General features: G+C 43.0%; 1 protein-coding gene and 1 long non-coding RNA gene across 3 annotated transcripts in view; one reads left to right on the top strand and one right to left on the bottom strand.

Moving 5' to 3' along the window:
• The window catches only part of LOC309343270, a 139,776-nt gene that overhangs the window by 98,455 nt on the left and 25,230 nt on the right, over window positions 1-16,091 (top strand). The gene's annotated exons all lie outside the window — the stretch shown is intronic.
• KY (kyphoscoliosis peptidase) overlaps window positions 1-16,091 on the bottom strand; it is a 29,108-nt gene that overhangs the window by 8,952 nt on the left and 4,065 nt on the right. Inside the window, exons 2-8 of one of the 2 annotated variants that reach the window (XM_081864500.1) lie at window positions 14,796-14,846; window positions 12,940-12,987; window positions 10,821-10,894; window positions 9,534-9,582; window positions 5,497-5,579; window positions 3,493-3,601; window positions 2,044-2,161 (exon numbers count right to left, since the gene is read on the bottom strand). In XM_081864500.1, the coding sequence (XP_081720626.1) occupies window positions 2,044-2,161; window positions 3,493-3,601; window positions 5,497-5,579; window positions 9,534-9,582; window positions 10,821-10,894; window positions 12,940-12,987; window positions 14,796-14,846 (532 nt within the window). Of the gene's footprint in view, window positions 1-2,043; window positions 2,162-3,492; window positions 3,602-5,496; window positions 5,580-9,533; window positions 9,591-10,819; window positions 10,895-12,939; window positions 12,988-14,795; window positions 14,847-16,091 lie in introns of both variants that reach the window. The other variant, XM_081864499.1, reaches the window with a different exon arrangement.

Here is a 16,091-nt window from a genome sequence, read left to right as displayed (position 1 = left end):
CCAGCATGAGTTTGACCAAACTGTGGGAGGCAGTGGAAGACAGGAGTGTCTGGTGTGCTCTGGTCCATGGGGTCATGAAGAGTCGGACATGACTAAACGACTAAACAACACTTGACAGAGCAATGGTTTGGGGTAGAGAAGGGAATTTGGATTCAGTTTCCTCTTCAACAGTGTTTGCGATGGAAAAACAACAACAAAGGATGGCAGGATTCTCTGTTGATTTCAATGTCTTAAGAAAGGAAAACAAATGAGGTTGGATAATTTGACTGAAGGCAGAACATAGTACCGCCTCAGTCTAACAGGAAGGGGCTACATGCTTTATTGAGGCACACTAGGCAATATTCAGGTTTGCGAATGGTGCAAAATACCCTATAGAGACTTCCTACCTTAATGGATTTTTGTGGTATTTCTGCACCCGTTCTGCACCCCTCAATGGGCTACTTATGGTCCCATTTTAGGATTTCATTGTGTGATCTCAGCCATAATGAATGCAATGATGTCTGCAGCAAGTAGTCAATGTAACATCACTGAGGGCTAAGAAAAGTCTTCCACTGGCCCCAGCCCATTCAGTGAGGCAGAATGGAGAGAGATGGGATACATCTCCATTGCCAAAGCAGCCACAATGCTTGTCACGCTGCTCTGGCAGACTTTGTGTTCATCAAAACATGATGTGGCTAACCTAGCCTGACCCATGTGTAGTTGCCCACGATTAGCTGTTGCAGAATGGATAAAGATTGGAATCCACAGCACATTGGAAGACATGCAGTGAAGATACACAGTGTCTGCATTCAAGTAGGCATGTAAATGCTGTTTTCCATAAGCATCCTTCTTACAATGGGATGAACATTTCGGTGAGTGCTTCAATATCCCACAATTAGCTTCCAGCAGGGCTAGATCCTGACAAGGGAACATTTGGATGAGTTGATAATTACTATTGTTAAATGATATCTGATAACACAACATTTCATCATGTTGATGTTAACTTTTTGTGGACACCAGGGGCTTGGCTTGGAAGACCTCTCAAAGCTGCAATTAAAAATAGACATAATTCCTTCCATAAGCACCTGTTTTTTCTCAATGGGTAGAGATGTATTGGAAGAAAACCTTGATTTATTCTCGATTCGATTAAGGTCTGGATGTAACAAAGTGGGTGGCATGGGAATCCAAGTCTTCAAGGAAGTTCTAACAACATCCTTTTTTTTTTTTTTAAAAAAAAGCATTCTCACCAGCCTTAATTCATAAAACGAAACTAGCAGGAAAGTTCTTGTGAAGGAATCAACTTGTATGTCTTGTAGCCATTCTTTTGTGAGCAGTCAGGTGGAAATTAATCACAGTGCTTGCACAGCCAAATCCCATCCCTCTAACTCAGGGTGGGAAACTTCAGGCTGAAGGCCAAACGTGGCCCTCCAATCCTCTCTAACTGGCCCTTGGGAATCTTCTCAGGCCATGCCCCTCACCAGCCTTGCTGTCCCCTTTAGGGGGAGGAAATGTCCTGTTGCATGAGTGCCACACACACAACTTAGAAGAATCCTGCCCAGAGTCTGCCCTCTCACTCACCACTGACTTGTGGCCCCTGGGAAGTCCCCCAGAAAGGAATGTGGCCCCTGGACGGAAAAGGTTTTTGCACCGGGGTGCTCCTGCGCTAGATGTATGGGGCACTTTGCAGAGGATGTGGCCAAGTTCAGTATGGGACACACCATTCACCATTTCTTGCATGTGAGGAACTGCATGGGGTAGTCTATATTCTTCAGTCCTAATGTTCTTTTAACCTTCAGATGCTCCAGAAAAATCAGAGAGCCTCTTCTAACTAAATTATCCCCATGTACTCATCTGCCATTATGTTAATGCAATGCGAGCCTCAGCAGATGGTACAAAGTAAATTATGGAGGGGGGACGGGCGGAAAGCAAAATTGACCTTTCTAGGACTTGCTGCTGTTCAACAATACAGCTTCAAAACAGTGCTTCAAATGCTAGTTGGTGTAAAGAGAGATAGAACTGGTGCATAGGTAACAGAGCAAGGGAACATTTCTGATCTTCATGTACCTGCACATTTGTTCAAAGAGCCCAGCGTATCCCTCGCAAATGCTCTTTCCGCTCTGGAGAACATCCTTGGGCTTGAAAGACTGCTGGTCTTTGTTAAAGAAGCCCACAATATCATATTCTGGGGAGCAAAGGTTGAAAGTTTAACCACAGGTGTAAAGTAAACAAATAGACAAAGTGAAACAAGGGTCATTCAGCCCTGCGCTAAGTAACCAGGAAATATTCACATACAACAGGTACAACAGATGTTTACGTAGGGTGGGATTCACCTAAGGAAGCCTGTCAGTGGAAACCCTTGGTAATGTGCAATGGATACTGACACACTGTTGTTAAAGAACAAGAACAAAACAACTTTTCCTATCCAAATTAGACTTCTGAAATGAAGAAACTTAACCAGGAGAAATGCTTTAGTGTGTAAAAGGACTGTGAATTCAGTTAACTTCTGCTGCTGAAAACAAACTCCTAGCACTAAGTTCAGTGTGCTCAGAGTCACCCTGTTCTTTAATTGTAATAGGGATGTCTTTTGTGTCTGGCTCTGGTTGGTAGATACTGAGATTCTAACAGGGGTGGGAATCAAAGGAGGTCTGATCAGCCTGAAGTCTGCTTTGCCCCAGGGATAGATGCACCACCAGATCTAAATTCCTGCTAGGCTCTCACCAGTAGGACAGAAAGGGAAGAGAGGGCGGTTCTTTTCTTTTTCAGTACACCAGTCCGTGGGTTGATGTACTTTCCCTCCCTGTGTTGCTGGGGTGTTGGTTGGAGAATGGGAGGGTTTTGGATCTAGCAGCTTCAAATCCCACAGTGACCCACCACTGGTGCACCCCTTTCCAGTGCTTTCTCTCACTGGACCTCAGCTGGAAAGCCCCAGTGACAATTCTTCCTGCACTGCCTGAGAGGGGGTTTTCAAGGAAGGACCTCCCTCTCTGCCCAGAGACCGTAGAATTACATCCTAAGGGAGAAGAACTGTTCAACCCTTTCTCCTTTGGCCAGTTCCCATTCCAAATTGCTACTTTTCCCTCCCTGCAGCAGAAAAGCTGTAGGCACCAATACAAACCCAATCTAGTATGAATCAACTGTCATTTGTTTCATAAATAGTACTAAGAGCCTTCTGTGGTGTCACAACACTATTTTCACAGCTGCGCCAAACTTGAACTGGGAAAGAATGGCCCAAGGGAAGACAATATTTTACATCTGTATTTTCTGGGAATGAACAGTTCTCTGAAAGGTATATGAGTGAGAAGATTATTGACACAGCACTTTTTACAGTGGTGGTAAAAACATTTCAAAGTTTCTTAAAATTCTGATTTTCCAGGCCTGATGCATTTTCTTGACCTTCTCCCTCCCTCTGTTGTCAACACAATATGTAACCTGGGTTCTAGAACCACAGTAAAAGGCATGCAACTGTTCAGCATTATCCATAGGTTCCAGGAAATGATGGGACCCTCTGCTTACCTATATGATGGCATATCCATGTCCAAATGGCCCTAACCTTTTCCAGGTCGGTACGTGCTACGCGAAGCAAGGTTTTCACCAGCTCCTCCACAGTACTCTTGGCGGTCACCTTTATTATAGGAAGAAAGTGGATAACCGGTGATTTCAAACCAACTGTGAAGGTTGGTTACCTTTTCTGCCTTCCTACAAAAATTAGAGGATCTCTCTTAGGGTCCACTACTTGGCAGAGCCATTGACTTCATCAACAAAATCTCTGCTATGTTTCACAGAAAGTACATTAGCTTACAGGTGTGGGGAACCTGTGGCCCTTTGGAGGTTGCAGAACTGCAGGTCGCGCCATCTCTGGTCATATGGCATGTTCAACAAGCAGAGTTGTAGTTCAGCAATGTCTGGGTGGCCAAAGGTTCCCTACATCTGGGTTACAGTTTGGCTCAGGACGGAGCCATTTTCTGTTTGTTTGTTTGTTTAGAAGCCCTGTCTATTAGTCAGCAGGCTGGCATAAGGCACTCAGAACAGGGTTTTCCTCAGCTTCATCATGCTGTTCTTGGCAGCTTGATGTGTTTTAAGAAGCAAGTCTTTTACAAGCTTCAAATATATTATTGGGTAGGGTTACTCTCTCCTATCCTGCGTATGCCCTTCAGATACGTTTAGACACTATTCTATAACTAGATTCTATTTAAACTGTTTCCTTTCACATGGTATGATGGTTGTCAGCCAGACCTGCTCAACCCTCAGGCCAATATGAGATTCTGTTACTGTACAATTTCCTTTGCCAGCCAATGAAAGTGTGTTCTATCTGTTCTAAAAGATCTGGAAGCCACATACTCAGCGGACACCTCATCCTGGGCTGATGCTGTCTTTGTGAGAAATATTTAGCAAGTTGTTTATGGAGTTGCCAGTGAAATTTTTGTCCAAAGTGAAATTGGAAGCAAATTTTGGAGCTCCTCCTGAAGTGAAACATCTGAGGGAAGCCAAACAACATTTTGATAAGACTTGTGGAGTTTCTCAGCAGCTTTTAAGGTTGTCCTCAGATTTTGCCTAAAGCAAAACATTTGGAACTGCTTCCTCAGGGAAATATCATCTGAGGAATTACTAGGGAAAGGGATCATTATTCAGTAGTAGAGCACTTGCTTTGCAGGCCCAATGCCTCACATCTCCTGTTCAAAGGACCAGCCTTCCTCAGACTAGGGTCCTCCAGATGTTGTTGGACTGCAATTCGCATCACCCCTCATCATTGGCCACACTCTCTTGGGGCTGATGGTGTCCACAACTTCTGGAAAGCACTAGGTTGGAGAAGGGTGAGGCAGCAAGTAATTTGAAATGTCTCTTTCAAATGGAGAACTGCTTCCTGTCAGGGCTGGCAATACTTGGTCTAAGGCAGCTTGGGGTAAGAAGGGAAGAGTTCCATTCAGATGATTGCGGAAGGGTATTCTTGATGCAGAATCTGAAAGACACCTCAGGAATACACCAATGAAATTCAAAGGACTGTTTGTGTTTTGCCTGCTATTCAAGTGGAAGAGGTTGTCTGAAGGAGTTGATATGAGCAACAGGCTCTGCAATCATCAGACTTCAACAAATTGTATTATAACTTCTCAAAAATGTGATAATGATTGCAGAGTATTCTGCATAGATAACTCAGTCAATAACCCAATTCCAAGGATCATGAATTTATGTTAAAGGCCAGTTCCTGTAATCTTTTTCCCCCAAAGTGGTTATTATTGTTATTTAAAATATTTAAATTAACACTCTGCTGACTGGTTTTTAATTCACCACACAATTGGCTTCTCAGCATATTTACCAGCAGCCATGTAGCTTTTTCCACACAGTGTTGTAAAAAATAATAATTCAACTGATATATCTGATCATTCAGACAACCAAATTCCACAAGCATTCCATTGTGTAATTACTAGAATATATGCAGTATATATTTGGTGCTGGAGTTTTAGAAATGATGGGAAGCAGAGTTTGAATTCATGATGTCATGACCTCCATTTATGTTTTTACCTTTGTTGCATATGCATCCAATTTCTCAAAATCCTTTAGGTCAAAAGGTATGGATTTCAAGCATGACTTGTCCCATGGGTAAGCTAGGAGAAAAAACACATGTCATCGGTAATAATTATTCTGGAAAGGAAGAAACATTTCAGCTGGACAAACGCTCTAGCAAGCATAAACCAGATCTATACTAAAGTCGTTTTCACATGGAAGGTTTACAATAGTTTAAGTTTCCCTCCATTTATTATGTAAAAATAAATAAAAGTCCACTAGCAACTGAAAAGGCTAATAAATATATAGTGGCATAAGCTTTCTTTGACCAAAGCCTGTTTCATCAGATGCATGGAGCACTGAGCAGGTAAGTTTATACATGAACTAGGAATGAGGAAACTCCAGCCTATGTCCCAGTTGTGCTCTAGCAGGAGGTCCACTTTGGCCAGTGAGGCCATGTCTTCCAAACCACGTCCACTTGTCAATCAACTGATATCATGCTGGGCAGGAGGGCTGGGTTTGATCACACCAACCTTGCGCCAACCATTGAGACCTTTGGAGAGTTGGAGGTTTGGAGGGTGTTTGCAGTTTTTTTCAATGGTGTTCCCAATATATACAATATATACAGTTTCACGTAAACGCACAGTGCCTCAGAACATAGCCCCTGTGTAAATGGGGAGTTGCCTGTATTGCATTGGCTTTGTGCACCTCTTCCCAATTTATAAACATTAAGGCACAAAGGGGAGGCAAAAGGTTTCCTGACTAAGCAGGGACCAAAAGCAATGGAGGAGATTTGCATCAGCTGCAACACATGCAGAACACAGATTATTAATGAAAGATGGAATCAGATCTGATCAGCTTTGTAAAAACATTTTCTCTATGCAACCATGTGCATCCCTACCTACACAGGCTATCGCTTCATGTAAACAGCCTATGCCTGAAATCCTATGCACTATGTCCTGGGACTAAATCAATTTGAATAGATATTATATCTGAGTAGGCATGCATAGGATTGTGTTCATGATGGCCACTACAGGATAGGTCTGCCAATGGCTGTTGGGCATCATGGCTCAAGGGGCAGCTGCTCCATTAGGCAAAATTGGGCACTGCTGCACCAACCCCAGTCTGCCCTCAGCCAGCCCCACCTAACTGCCTTATTTACAGCCAGTCCAGGGGGTGGTACTGCCTGTCAGTTTCCTCTTCCTTCGTCTCGGTGTTGCTCTCCTGGGATTCAGCAAGGTGGAGGATGGAGACAAAACTAGAAATAGCTGCCTCTGCCTCTTGTTGGTTCTGGCTCCACCTGTAATGGGCTCTGGTTCTTGTCCTCCCTGCTTTCTGCCCCATCAGCCACCACTGCCTCTTGGTAAATATGCAGAATGCCACTGAATGACAGGCCACAGTAGGAGAGGCTGATTGCCTCAATTCCCTGCTTCTGAGCTTCCCAGAGGCATCTGGTTGGGCCCAAATATTCTGACAGATTTGCAGAAGATCAGATTTGGATATTGCCATTATGTTGACTCTTCATAGATGCACAGCCAACACAAGCCATCTATGCTGTGTTGTGTGAATTAGCTATACATCAGCTGATGCACTTGGGTGCTAAATAGTCTCTACTGCAAATTGGCAGCTTCATGGGCCCAGGAACAATGTCCAGAAGTAGTCTAACTGCGTCACGCCTCTCATGATTTTAAAGCCAAGTAGCACACAACTCCCTTGCTCTGTCTCCCTCCCCAACACACCTTTTCTGCTGTGTCTGACCTTTGGGGAATGGGCAGGCACAGCTGAAAAAAGCCTAGTGTCAGAAGTCTGTGTGTCTCACTATTCCTCAGACTTGGTTCAACCTCATTTCCAGACTGTGATTAGTGATGGAGCAACTACAGGCAAGAGGGTGTGCGCTGTCACCTAATGTACCGAACAGCCATCTGTCTGTCTCAAACCAGCACTCAAGCACAAGGCATCTGTCTCTTTAACAGGCTTGTTTGTTTATCTGGCCTTTCGCTGAAGAGGGCTATTACACTGACCTAAAGAGAGCTAAAGCAGATTTACGCACTTAAAAGGTTCCTGCTCTATACAGCTCAGAAAATTACTTTTTTGCCATTTGGGAGCGGGTAGTTTCTTCAAATTGGTGATCAGTTTTAGTCTTTGTCAGGCTATAACTGAAAAGGCTCCCTACAGCTGCAGAATTCACAATAACTCTTACAGTCACACACTGTTACCATTAGCAGCCAGAATTGTGTACTAGGCCTCCAATATGCTGTGCAAACTGGAGCAAGGCAATATTTAAGCACAAATAACATTGGCAGGCACTGACTATACCAATTTTGAATGTTTAATTGGAGACCTATCTTAAAAGCAGCATGCTCAGCTAAAACACTTGCCCATCAAACTTCCGAAAAGGGCTGTGCGCGGTCAGGTTATGGTGATGCACACACCTTGCCATCAACAAAGTGAGGTTGCATCTCCACAAGGACTGGCTCCAGGCTGGAGGGGTTTCTGGGCAGAGTACCATCTTGTGGGCCCCTCTTACACTGGTGGGCTCCCTCAGCTGTACTTGGCAGTGGTGGCGGTGGTGACAGAAACAACACTCCAGAGAGTGCCATTTTATTTCACCATAATGCTCTAGAGCACTTCATGTAGCTGTTATGTGGGTTTTGGGGGCGGAGAGTAGGCTGAATGCCTGAACCCCTTCTAATTCTTGGAATAGCTGGCTAGATTCCTGGTGATGGGCCATTAAACAGAACAAAGGAAAGGGCTTTGTGTGAGATAGCAAATGGGTGGGTAGTTAGAAGGCCAAAGGCAGAGTTGAAAGCCGAGAGTTGGGTGATGTGAGCTAAACACTAGAGTAAGGTAACTAGACGTCCCCATTTCCCGGGGATAGTCCCAGGATTTACAAATCAGTCCCCATACAAAATCAATTGAAGTTGAAAAGTGTCCCCGGATTCATTGAAAAAAATCTAGTAACCTTACACTAGAGGCAAAGCAGAGAAAGATGTTTGGTTTCTGCAGGAATTAAAGGCTGTGGCTAACGGCGAAGCAAGGCCCTCTTGGGGTGTTAATGCTGTGAAGCCTCTCCATCATAGGCTCAGGTTGCTTATATATGGGCAAATAAACCACATATCATAAAGACACCACAGTCTCTGCCATGCCTCATTCCAAAGGAAACACAAACCTTGGGTAAGCACCTGGACTCACACCACTTGGGGACTGGGGTGGCGTGCAACGGAGTGTTCACTTCAGGGTGCTGTGGGACATTAAAATGGAGGCTCACAGGCCCAGATGCTCAAGGTGGAGGGTCCAACGCAGGTGTAAGTGCTGGTGGACCCTGCTGGAACACTGGGGCAGTGGCCTAGGGTGCCAGATGCTGATCTCCACCATGGCTGCTGTGCTTTATACGTTCACTCCCTAATAATCAGCTGTATTTGTAACTAAGAAATGCGGAGGTGTAATCTGAGAGCAGGATTTCCTTCTCAGCCAAATTGCCAATGCATTGATGGCATTTTCAAAAGCTTAGTAAGTTTAGCCTCCTGGAACTCATCGGCACCAGCATCCTTGCTTTGAGTCATCAGAGAGGACTCACCCCTTGTTCCATATGCTGCATACACAATTCTTTTAAAGCACATTACTTCCCCCAAATAATCCTGTGGTTTGTTAAGGTTTCTGGGAGCTGTAGCTCTGGGTAAGATAAACTACAATTCCCAGGGTCCTTTGGGGAAAGCCATGTGATTTAAATGTGGGCGGCAACAATGCTGCTTCTGCTGCTGCTCATGAGGATTGCCATCTAAACAGATGGAAAGTGCTGTCAGGTCAGTTCCCAAACCGCTTCGAAGATAACAGAGCTGGCAGCACAGAAAAACTGTCCAATGCCGAACATGTGGGAAGGAGCACCACATGGGCAGCCTTGGGTGCTGAATGCAAACTTGGCTCTGAACTCCATTTGTTTTGTGTGTGCATTTTTTTCCTTAAAAGGATGCTTCCTGTTTTGTATATTGTTGTTTCCTCTGTGAAATCTGTACAGTAGGAGTAGGAGCGATGGTATAATACAACTCTATAGTTACCATGCTGGTCTTTCAAACCCGGTGGACGGGGTCTGCGTTTTCTGTTCTCCGGAAAACCTATGAAATTGTGAAAAGCATGTGAGATAGGTGAACGGATGTAAAATGAATTGAAGTAGAAAGACGAAAGAGAAGTGAGAAAGGAGAGTAGGCCTACAGAACAAGTACTTAATTAATTGACACTGATTTGTTCAAGAGGTCATCACACTAAAACCCCACATGGGATTTTCCTAGTCTCAGTGTGGTGTGGCAGCCATGAACATATGATCGTGTGAAAAGCATGCTGCAAGTGTTTCCTTTGCCATGGGTTGAGGACATATGTTGAACTCTCAACTATTTGTGTTCCCATCATCTCTGGGATATCAGCTCACTAATATGCCCAAACCATTTTGAGTATAGTCTCATATGTGGAAGATTTTACTTCTCGCTCTCTTTCTCCCTCTCTACTACTAAATATAGTAAGAGGAAAGGTTGGGAAATTGGCCCTACAAAGATGGAACAATTCTCCAATAATAAAAGTCAAAAGTGACTGAAGCTTTTTGTATGAGAAAATAAACGAGTGTATTCTTTTCTGCCATTAGTGGAGTTGGGTTGGTGGAATCCAGATTGGACGGGTATGGAATAGGTAGGTCAATTTTGGAAGGGTGATCATTTTGATCATGGCTATTTTATCTGACAGAGTGAAGATAATATGGTTCCATCTCCTCAGGTCATTGTTAATTTGTCGCCACAGGGCTTTGTAGTTGTGGAGGTATAGTTTGTTGAGGTTTCTGGTTATTTGTACCTCTAAGTATCTGAATTTGATACGGCAGATTTTTATCTTTGTGATGTTGGAAAATTCTTTTTGTATATGAGGTGGGGTGTTGAAACACATAGCCTTGGACTTGGCAAAGTTTACTTGTAAGCCCAACACCACTGCAAATGTGTTGAGTTCCTCGGTTAGGGTGATTGCTGTATTTGTGCGGTCTGGTGTCATGACCATCAGACCATCTGCGAAGGTAGGCCACTATTAATATCCCACATATCACAGTGGAAGAATTGTGAATAAGAGAAAATGTCTTTCCTAAGGCTACCTAGCGAGTCTGCAGAAGATTTGAGGACTCCCTCTTTCATAGCTCAGTTTCTTTACTACAGCGCAACATGAGCTCCTGCATATAATTTAATATGAGATATTTTGCCTTTATCAAGGAACCAGTCAATTTATTTTTATTGTTGCGAGAACAAGGGAACAAAAAAAAAAAGTGTAAGATTGTTCCAAAACAAAATATTGATTTTTAAAAGCGGCATACCTTTCCCAAAGGAGAGTTTTTTGAACAACTGTGGGGTAGAATTTCTAGCATGTACTTCTACTGTCACATGGGTTCCTGAAACAAGCAAGAATTTTTGAAGCTGGTCAGTACCGGGAAACGTAATTCAGCATGTAAGCATCATGCCTTGCATCCAAGGCAGTGAGAGCCCAAGGATGAAAGTGTTAGGATAATCCTGCATTCCTCCTTCCTACTGAAACCCCAAAATGCTAAGAGCTGCAGTGATAGTGGGAATGAAAGTAGTTTTGGGTAATTCTCTCCTCCCGCTACCACTCCCTGTGCCACATTCCAGGCCTTCAAGGGGCAAAGGGGTTGCAGTGGGGAGAAGGACAGCCGGAAAGCCCTCTTAAACAAGCAGGTGTCCGTTTGTGCAACACTGGTTACATTCCCATACAAAACAAAATGGCAGAAAAGGCCATTTTTTCCAAGTCACAACCAGGACAATCCAAGTCACAATCCAAAACAATCAGGAAGTGAAAGGAATTGTTCCTTTGCAAGTGGGAGGATTGGTACACTAGAGAGTTTGCTGTCAGGAGCTGTCTGGTGCAGACAAGGCAGCTGGAGGAAGCTGTGTGGATTCAAAGTCCTTCCTCCAGTGCTTTGAATCCACACAGCTTCCTCTGCAGAGGGGGCAACACTCTGTTTAGAAAGTTTATGAGCTGGCTACCCACATAAATATGCTTCCTTTATGCTTGCTTTCAGTATAAGCTATTCAAAAGTTCAGATGTATAACTACCTCAAGCCAATTCTCATTTCTCAGCCTCTCTTAGAAGGGAACCATGAGGGACTTTCTTCAATCAAGACATATTTTGACAGTTGTATACCCCTTTGTGTTTGATATTTCCTCATCAAACAGAGAAATTTGACTGGGAGCCTCTCGGCACTTAACAGATGTTCTGTAGTTTCTTTGCAGACAATGAAGTCAAGTAATTGCCCTGTCAGTCCTTCATTCTTACTTCTTCCAGTTCTCTTTTAGTTTAGTAGAATCTTTTCTACTCTTTCTCCACAAGGTATGGCTTACAATTGGGCTTGCAATATTTTTTTTTTGAGGAGCAGATTTGCAGCAAAAAGTCGTGGGATGGGGGTAGCCTCTAAGAAGATCATAGGAAGCTGCCTAACGACAAGTCAAATCACTGGTCTATCTAGTGCAAGGGAATTTTGAGAAAAAGCAGTGGACACTCACAAAATGGCTGCCATGGAAAGCAGCCCATTCATAAAATGGCTGCTTTGGTGGGCATAGCTGTAGGAGTTTTCTGAGGGACCTACTGGGGATTGCAGGAATTGAACCTGTGAACATTGCATGCAAAGAATGTGCTATATCACTTCATGATGGCCATTCTCTTTTGGAGGATTAGAAAACTATCTGTATAATGTTCTTCCACCAAGGGTAGGGTTGTCACAAAGCAAAAACCAGGACACCCTGAAAGTTGAGTTGTTTTTTGTTTTGTTTTAGAAAAACACCCCAAAACATGATTTTTTGACTTGCCTAAGATCCAGGACAAAACACTGCCCTTCTGACATCAATTCCACTTTTGAAATCCTGGTAATGTCCAGGAAAATCCAGACATATGGCAGCCCTATCCTAGGGGCATCTGACAGACTACTTATGAAGACAGAATGCTAGATTATTGAAATATGTCTGTTTTTTCTTCATTTTATAATGCAAACTTTTTAAAAAATGAATAGAAGTTCTATAATTTTGGATCTTTAAGTATTTATTGTTATAATGAGAAATCATCAGGAAAAAAGTAGTTTAAAATGCTTTTGAGATTGCATTACATACTCCTTTAGCAACTACATTTTGCCTCCCTCAGGCATATTTAGATTGATCAGGCATGCAGGATTTTTTTTTTTTAAGTAGGCCTTCCCTCATCTTAATCCTGCTTTCAGAGATTAATTTTATTGAGTTTTTTTTTCTTCTTTCAACCTCTGTAATTTTGTAACATCTGGTCATGGTGATTTTCCAAAATAGTATGCCATTTTTTGCTCTGTTCAAACATCTCTAAATGCTCTACTATTTTATGATATTCTAAGGTAAAAGCTTACTCCCAGTAACTTGTAGCAAAGGGCACTATCAGACAGTTCATTGGTTTATCACATACCTTGGGCAGAGCAGGAAGTAATGACTTGCTGCATCTGAGCTGCATGGCCTGGTGATGGAAGGAAAGCTTTATTGACAAGAAAACAACCTATGAAACAGGGGCAAAGTGATAAGTCCATGCAAATGCAGAGAAAATGCAAGTTGGACTAGTGGCAAAAGATTGAAGAGTATCATTATTAGCAGGGTGTTCCTGTTAAAAGTCCCAGCCAGCCAACCATACCCTCCTCCAGGACAGGTCATTCCATTTCCCCTCCCAAACACCAGTTGCTTCTTGTTCTCCAACTGAAATTGAACATCACCTCCTTATGTCCAACCCATGGTCTGCGTCGAGCCAACACATGTACATGGTACAAGTAAGATAACTGTGAAAGGTAGCCTTTGCCATCTGTCATGGATGCTTTAGTTGAGATTCCCGCATTGCAAGGGGTTGGACTAGATGACCCTTGATGTACCACCCAACTCTATAATCCTATGATTTGTGCAACTGTATATATGTAGACTCTGCTCCAACTTTTGATCAATGCAACTTGGCAGCAAGGATAATGGATTCAATCCCCACAGAACACACACACACTCATATTTTAACAGGTCCATGTTTTTATATAATTTTGATTTAAAATACTAGTCCCCTTCCCCCCTCCAAGCATGGAAGATAGACCAGTCTACATCAATGGACACACTGAGTTGCATCCCTTTTCTTTCAAAGATCAGTATATTGGCAGTCCCCAGAGAGAAGCTGGAGCATTTCAGCAATGTGTTTGCCATTCTGGGTACCACGTATCTTATGGCTGGCATGGCTCAGACCCATGAAAGATGATGAGATATCGCTGCAATGTGTGTGATGACGGCCCATGTGTTTGTTTTAATATGGCTCAATCTGCAATTGCATCATAGCATTCAGAAATACTGTAGGAGCACCGGCTGCTTCACGGTGTCAGACTTCATAAGTACAGTAATCTTGCTACACTGCCTGAAATTGATTTGTTGACACCTCCATGCTTGGTGCATGAAGATTTCTGGCAATACAACTGGAGATCTTCAGTGAATACCTATGAGTTGGTGGAAGCCGCTGTAAAGTCTTGTTAGATCCAGTTGTAAAGCTAAAGAGCCTATTTCCCTCTGATCTGAAAATTTCATGCCCAGATTCTTGGTAGTTCCTTTGCTAGGACTCCTGCTCTGGGGCAGCTTTTATAGAACGAGGAGCAGAATGACTCTGCCTCTTGTACTGTGATTTGAGATTAGCAAAATGGAATTATCTCACAATGTTTCCCCAATTTGGTCTCCAGCTGCTTTTTAACTTCAGTTCCCATCATCCCTGACTACTGGTCTTGCTAGCTAGGGAGGATGGGATGGGAGTCGTAGTCCAAAAGGATGGGAGTCGTAGTCCAAAAACAGCTGGAGAACCAAGTTTGGAAAAGAGTTATGCACATGGCCTAATATTTGGGTTTCTTAATTCAGGTTGCTAATATCTGTACTTGGCCATTTCTGTAATTCGGGACTTTGGAAGCTCTCTCCCCCAGACTGCCTTCAGCACAGAAATCGCTAGCTCTGCAAATGCCGCCATGTTGCTATGGGGATCAGGACCGGCTCTACTATTAGGCTGAGTGAGGACAGATTTTAAATGGCAGCAGATTGCCAGTTGTTTACAATATCTGAGCAGCCTCTGTGAGTGGTGACAGCATTTGGACCTTATATTTCAGGCAGCAAAATATACGGAGCTAATGATTAAACCTCCAAGAGACCCCCCCCCCTAGCCTCTCTCAACATGGTATGGCTGCCTTTAATGGGTATTAGAATACACGGATCTGGACTGAATTTCTCACATGGAAACTCAAAGGGTGAGCGAAAATGACATACCATGAAGCTCATTTCCTAGTTTGCTGTTTCCATTGCCATCCCCTCGAAAGCCTAAAAAACAACAACCAGTAAACTGCGTTACTTATTTATTTAACAAAAATTATGTACTGTTGGATTGTAACAAAACCTTTAAGTGGCTTACAAGAAATATTAAAATTATCAATAAAGAAGTTAAGAACAATTAAAAACTTAAAAAACCCCAATTAAAATAAGCAGTGAACTAAAAATCGATTAAAACATGTCAACATTTCCATTCCTGGAAAACAAAAATGTTTTAAAGAAGGCACTGAAATGAATACAGCAAAGGCGCCTACTGATGTCAATACTTAGGGAGTTTCAATCAATGGAGTTAAGTTACCCAAGTCAGTGGGTCTACTTTGAGCGTGATTAACATCAGATATTTATTGCTCATAACATTTTGGATTCGTCCAACTAGCAAACTAACCAAACTGCTTAGAAACCCAAGTCTAAAAGCCACTAGGCTAGCATAATAAATTCACCATCCCCTAGAAGAGTATTTAATCATGGACAACTACAATAACAGAGCACTAGTAGCCTTTGTGTATATGATCTACTACTAGGGCTGCTCTTAAGGCATACCTGCAGAAGCTCACTGTTCTTCCAAAGATATGAATAGCTGGATGAAGTCAAAGACAAATTCTCAGCTGGGTTGTTGTTGTTTTTAAAAAGGCTGAGCTAAGGAAATTAGAATGGTTTCCCTTTATAAATTAAAGAAATGTGCATATGTATGCTTATTTTTCATCTTTTACAGTGCAATCTTCTATATGTCTCCTCTGAAGTTAAGTCCCACTGGCTTCCATGGGATTTATTCCACTGGCTTCCATGGGATTTATTCCCAGGTAGCTGGGTACAGAGTTAGTCTTATTGTCCTCCTGCTAATCCTGAGAAGCTGGAGGCACTGAAGTCCTGCTCACCTCTTCCTTTGATCTCTGAGGTTTCACTAAGAATTGAAAGCCTGCCCCTGGCACCATAAAGGTGTGATCACAGGATCATGACACAGCCTGTCTTGCAGAATTGGTGACAAAAGAGAAGTCAATGCTTTGGAGCGCTTGGAGATTTTGCCTAGAACTGTGTGGGGTTTTTTGGTGTGTGCACGCATGCAAAATTAGGCTGGATGCCCGAGTCCCTTCTAATTCCTGGATCCAGCAAGGGTTAAAATCTCATGGAGGATTCAGTTGTTGGAATAGCCAGGCTAGCTTCTTGGTAATGGCCCTAGGTATGGGTCTTTAGTATAAGAAAGGAACCTGCTCTGAGCACGAGAGCAAATTGGCTGGT

Source organism: Podarcis erhardii (genome assembly GCF_964252035.2).
Source record: "Podarcis erhardii genome assembly, chromosome: 5".
Taxonomy (NCBI): Eukaryota; Metazoa; Chordata; class Lepidosauria; order Squamata; family Lacertidae; genus Podarcis; species Podarcis erhardii.
This window is presented reverse-complemented; position numbering and strand designations above follow the sequence as displayed.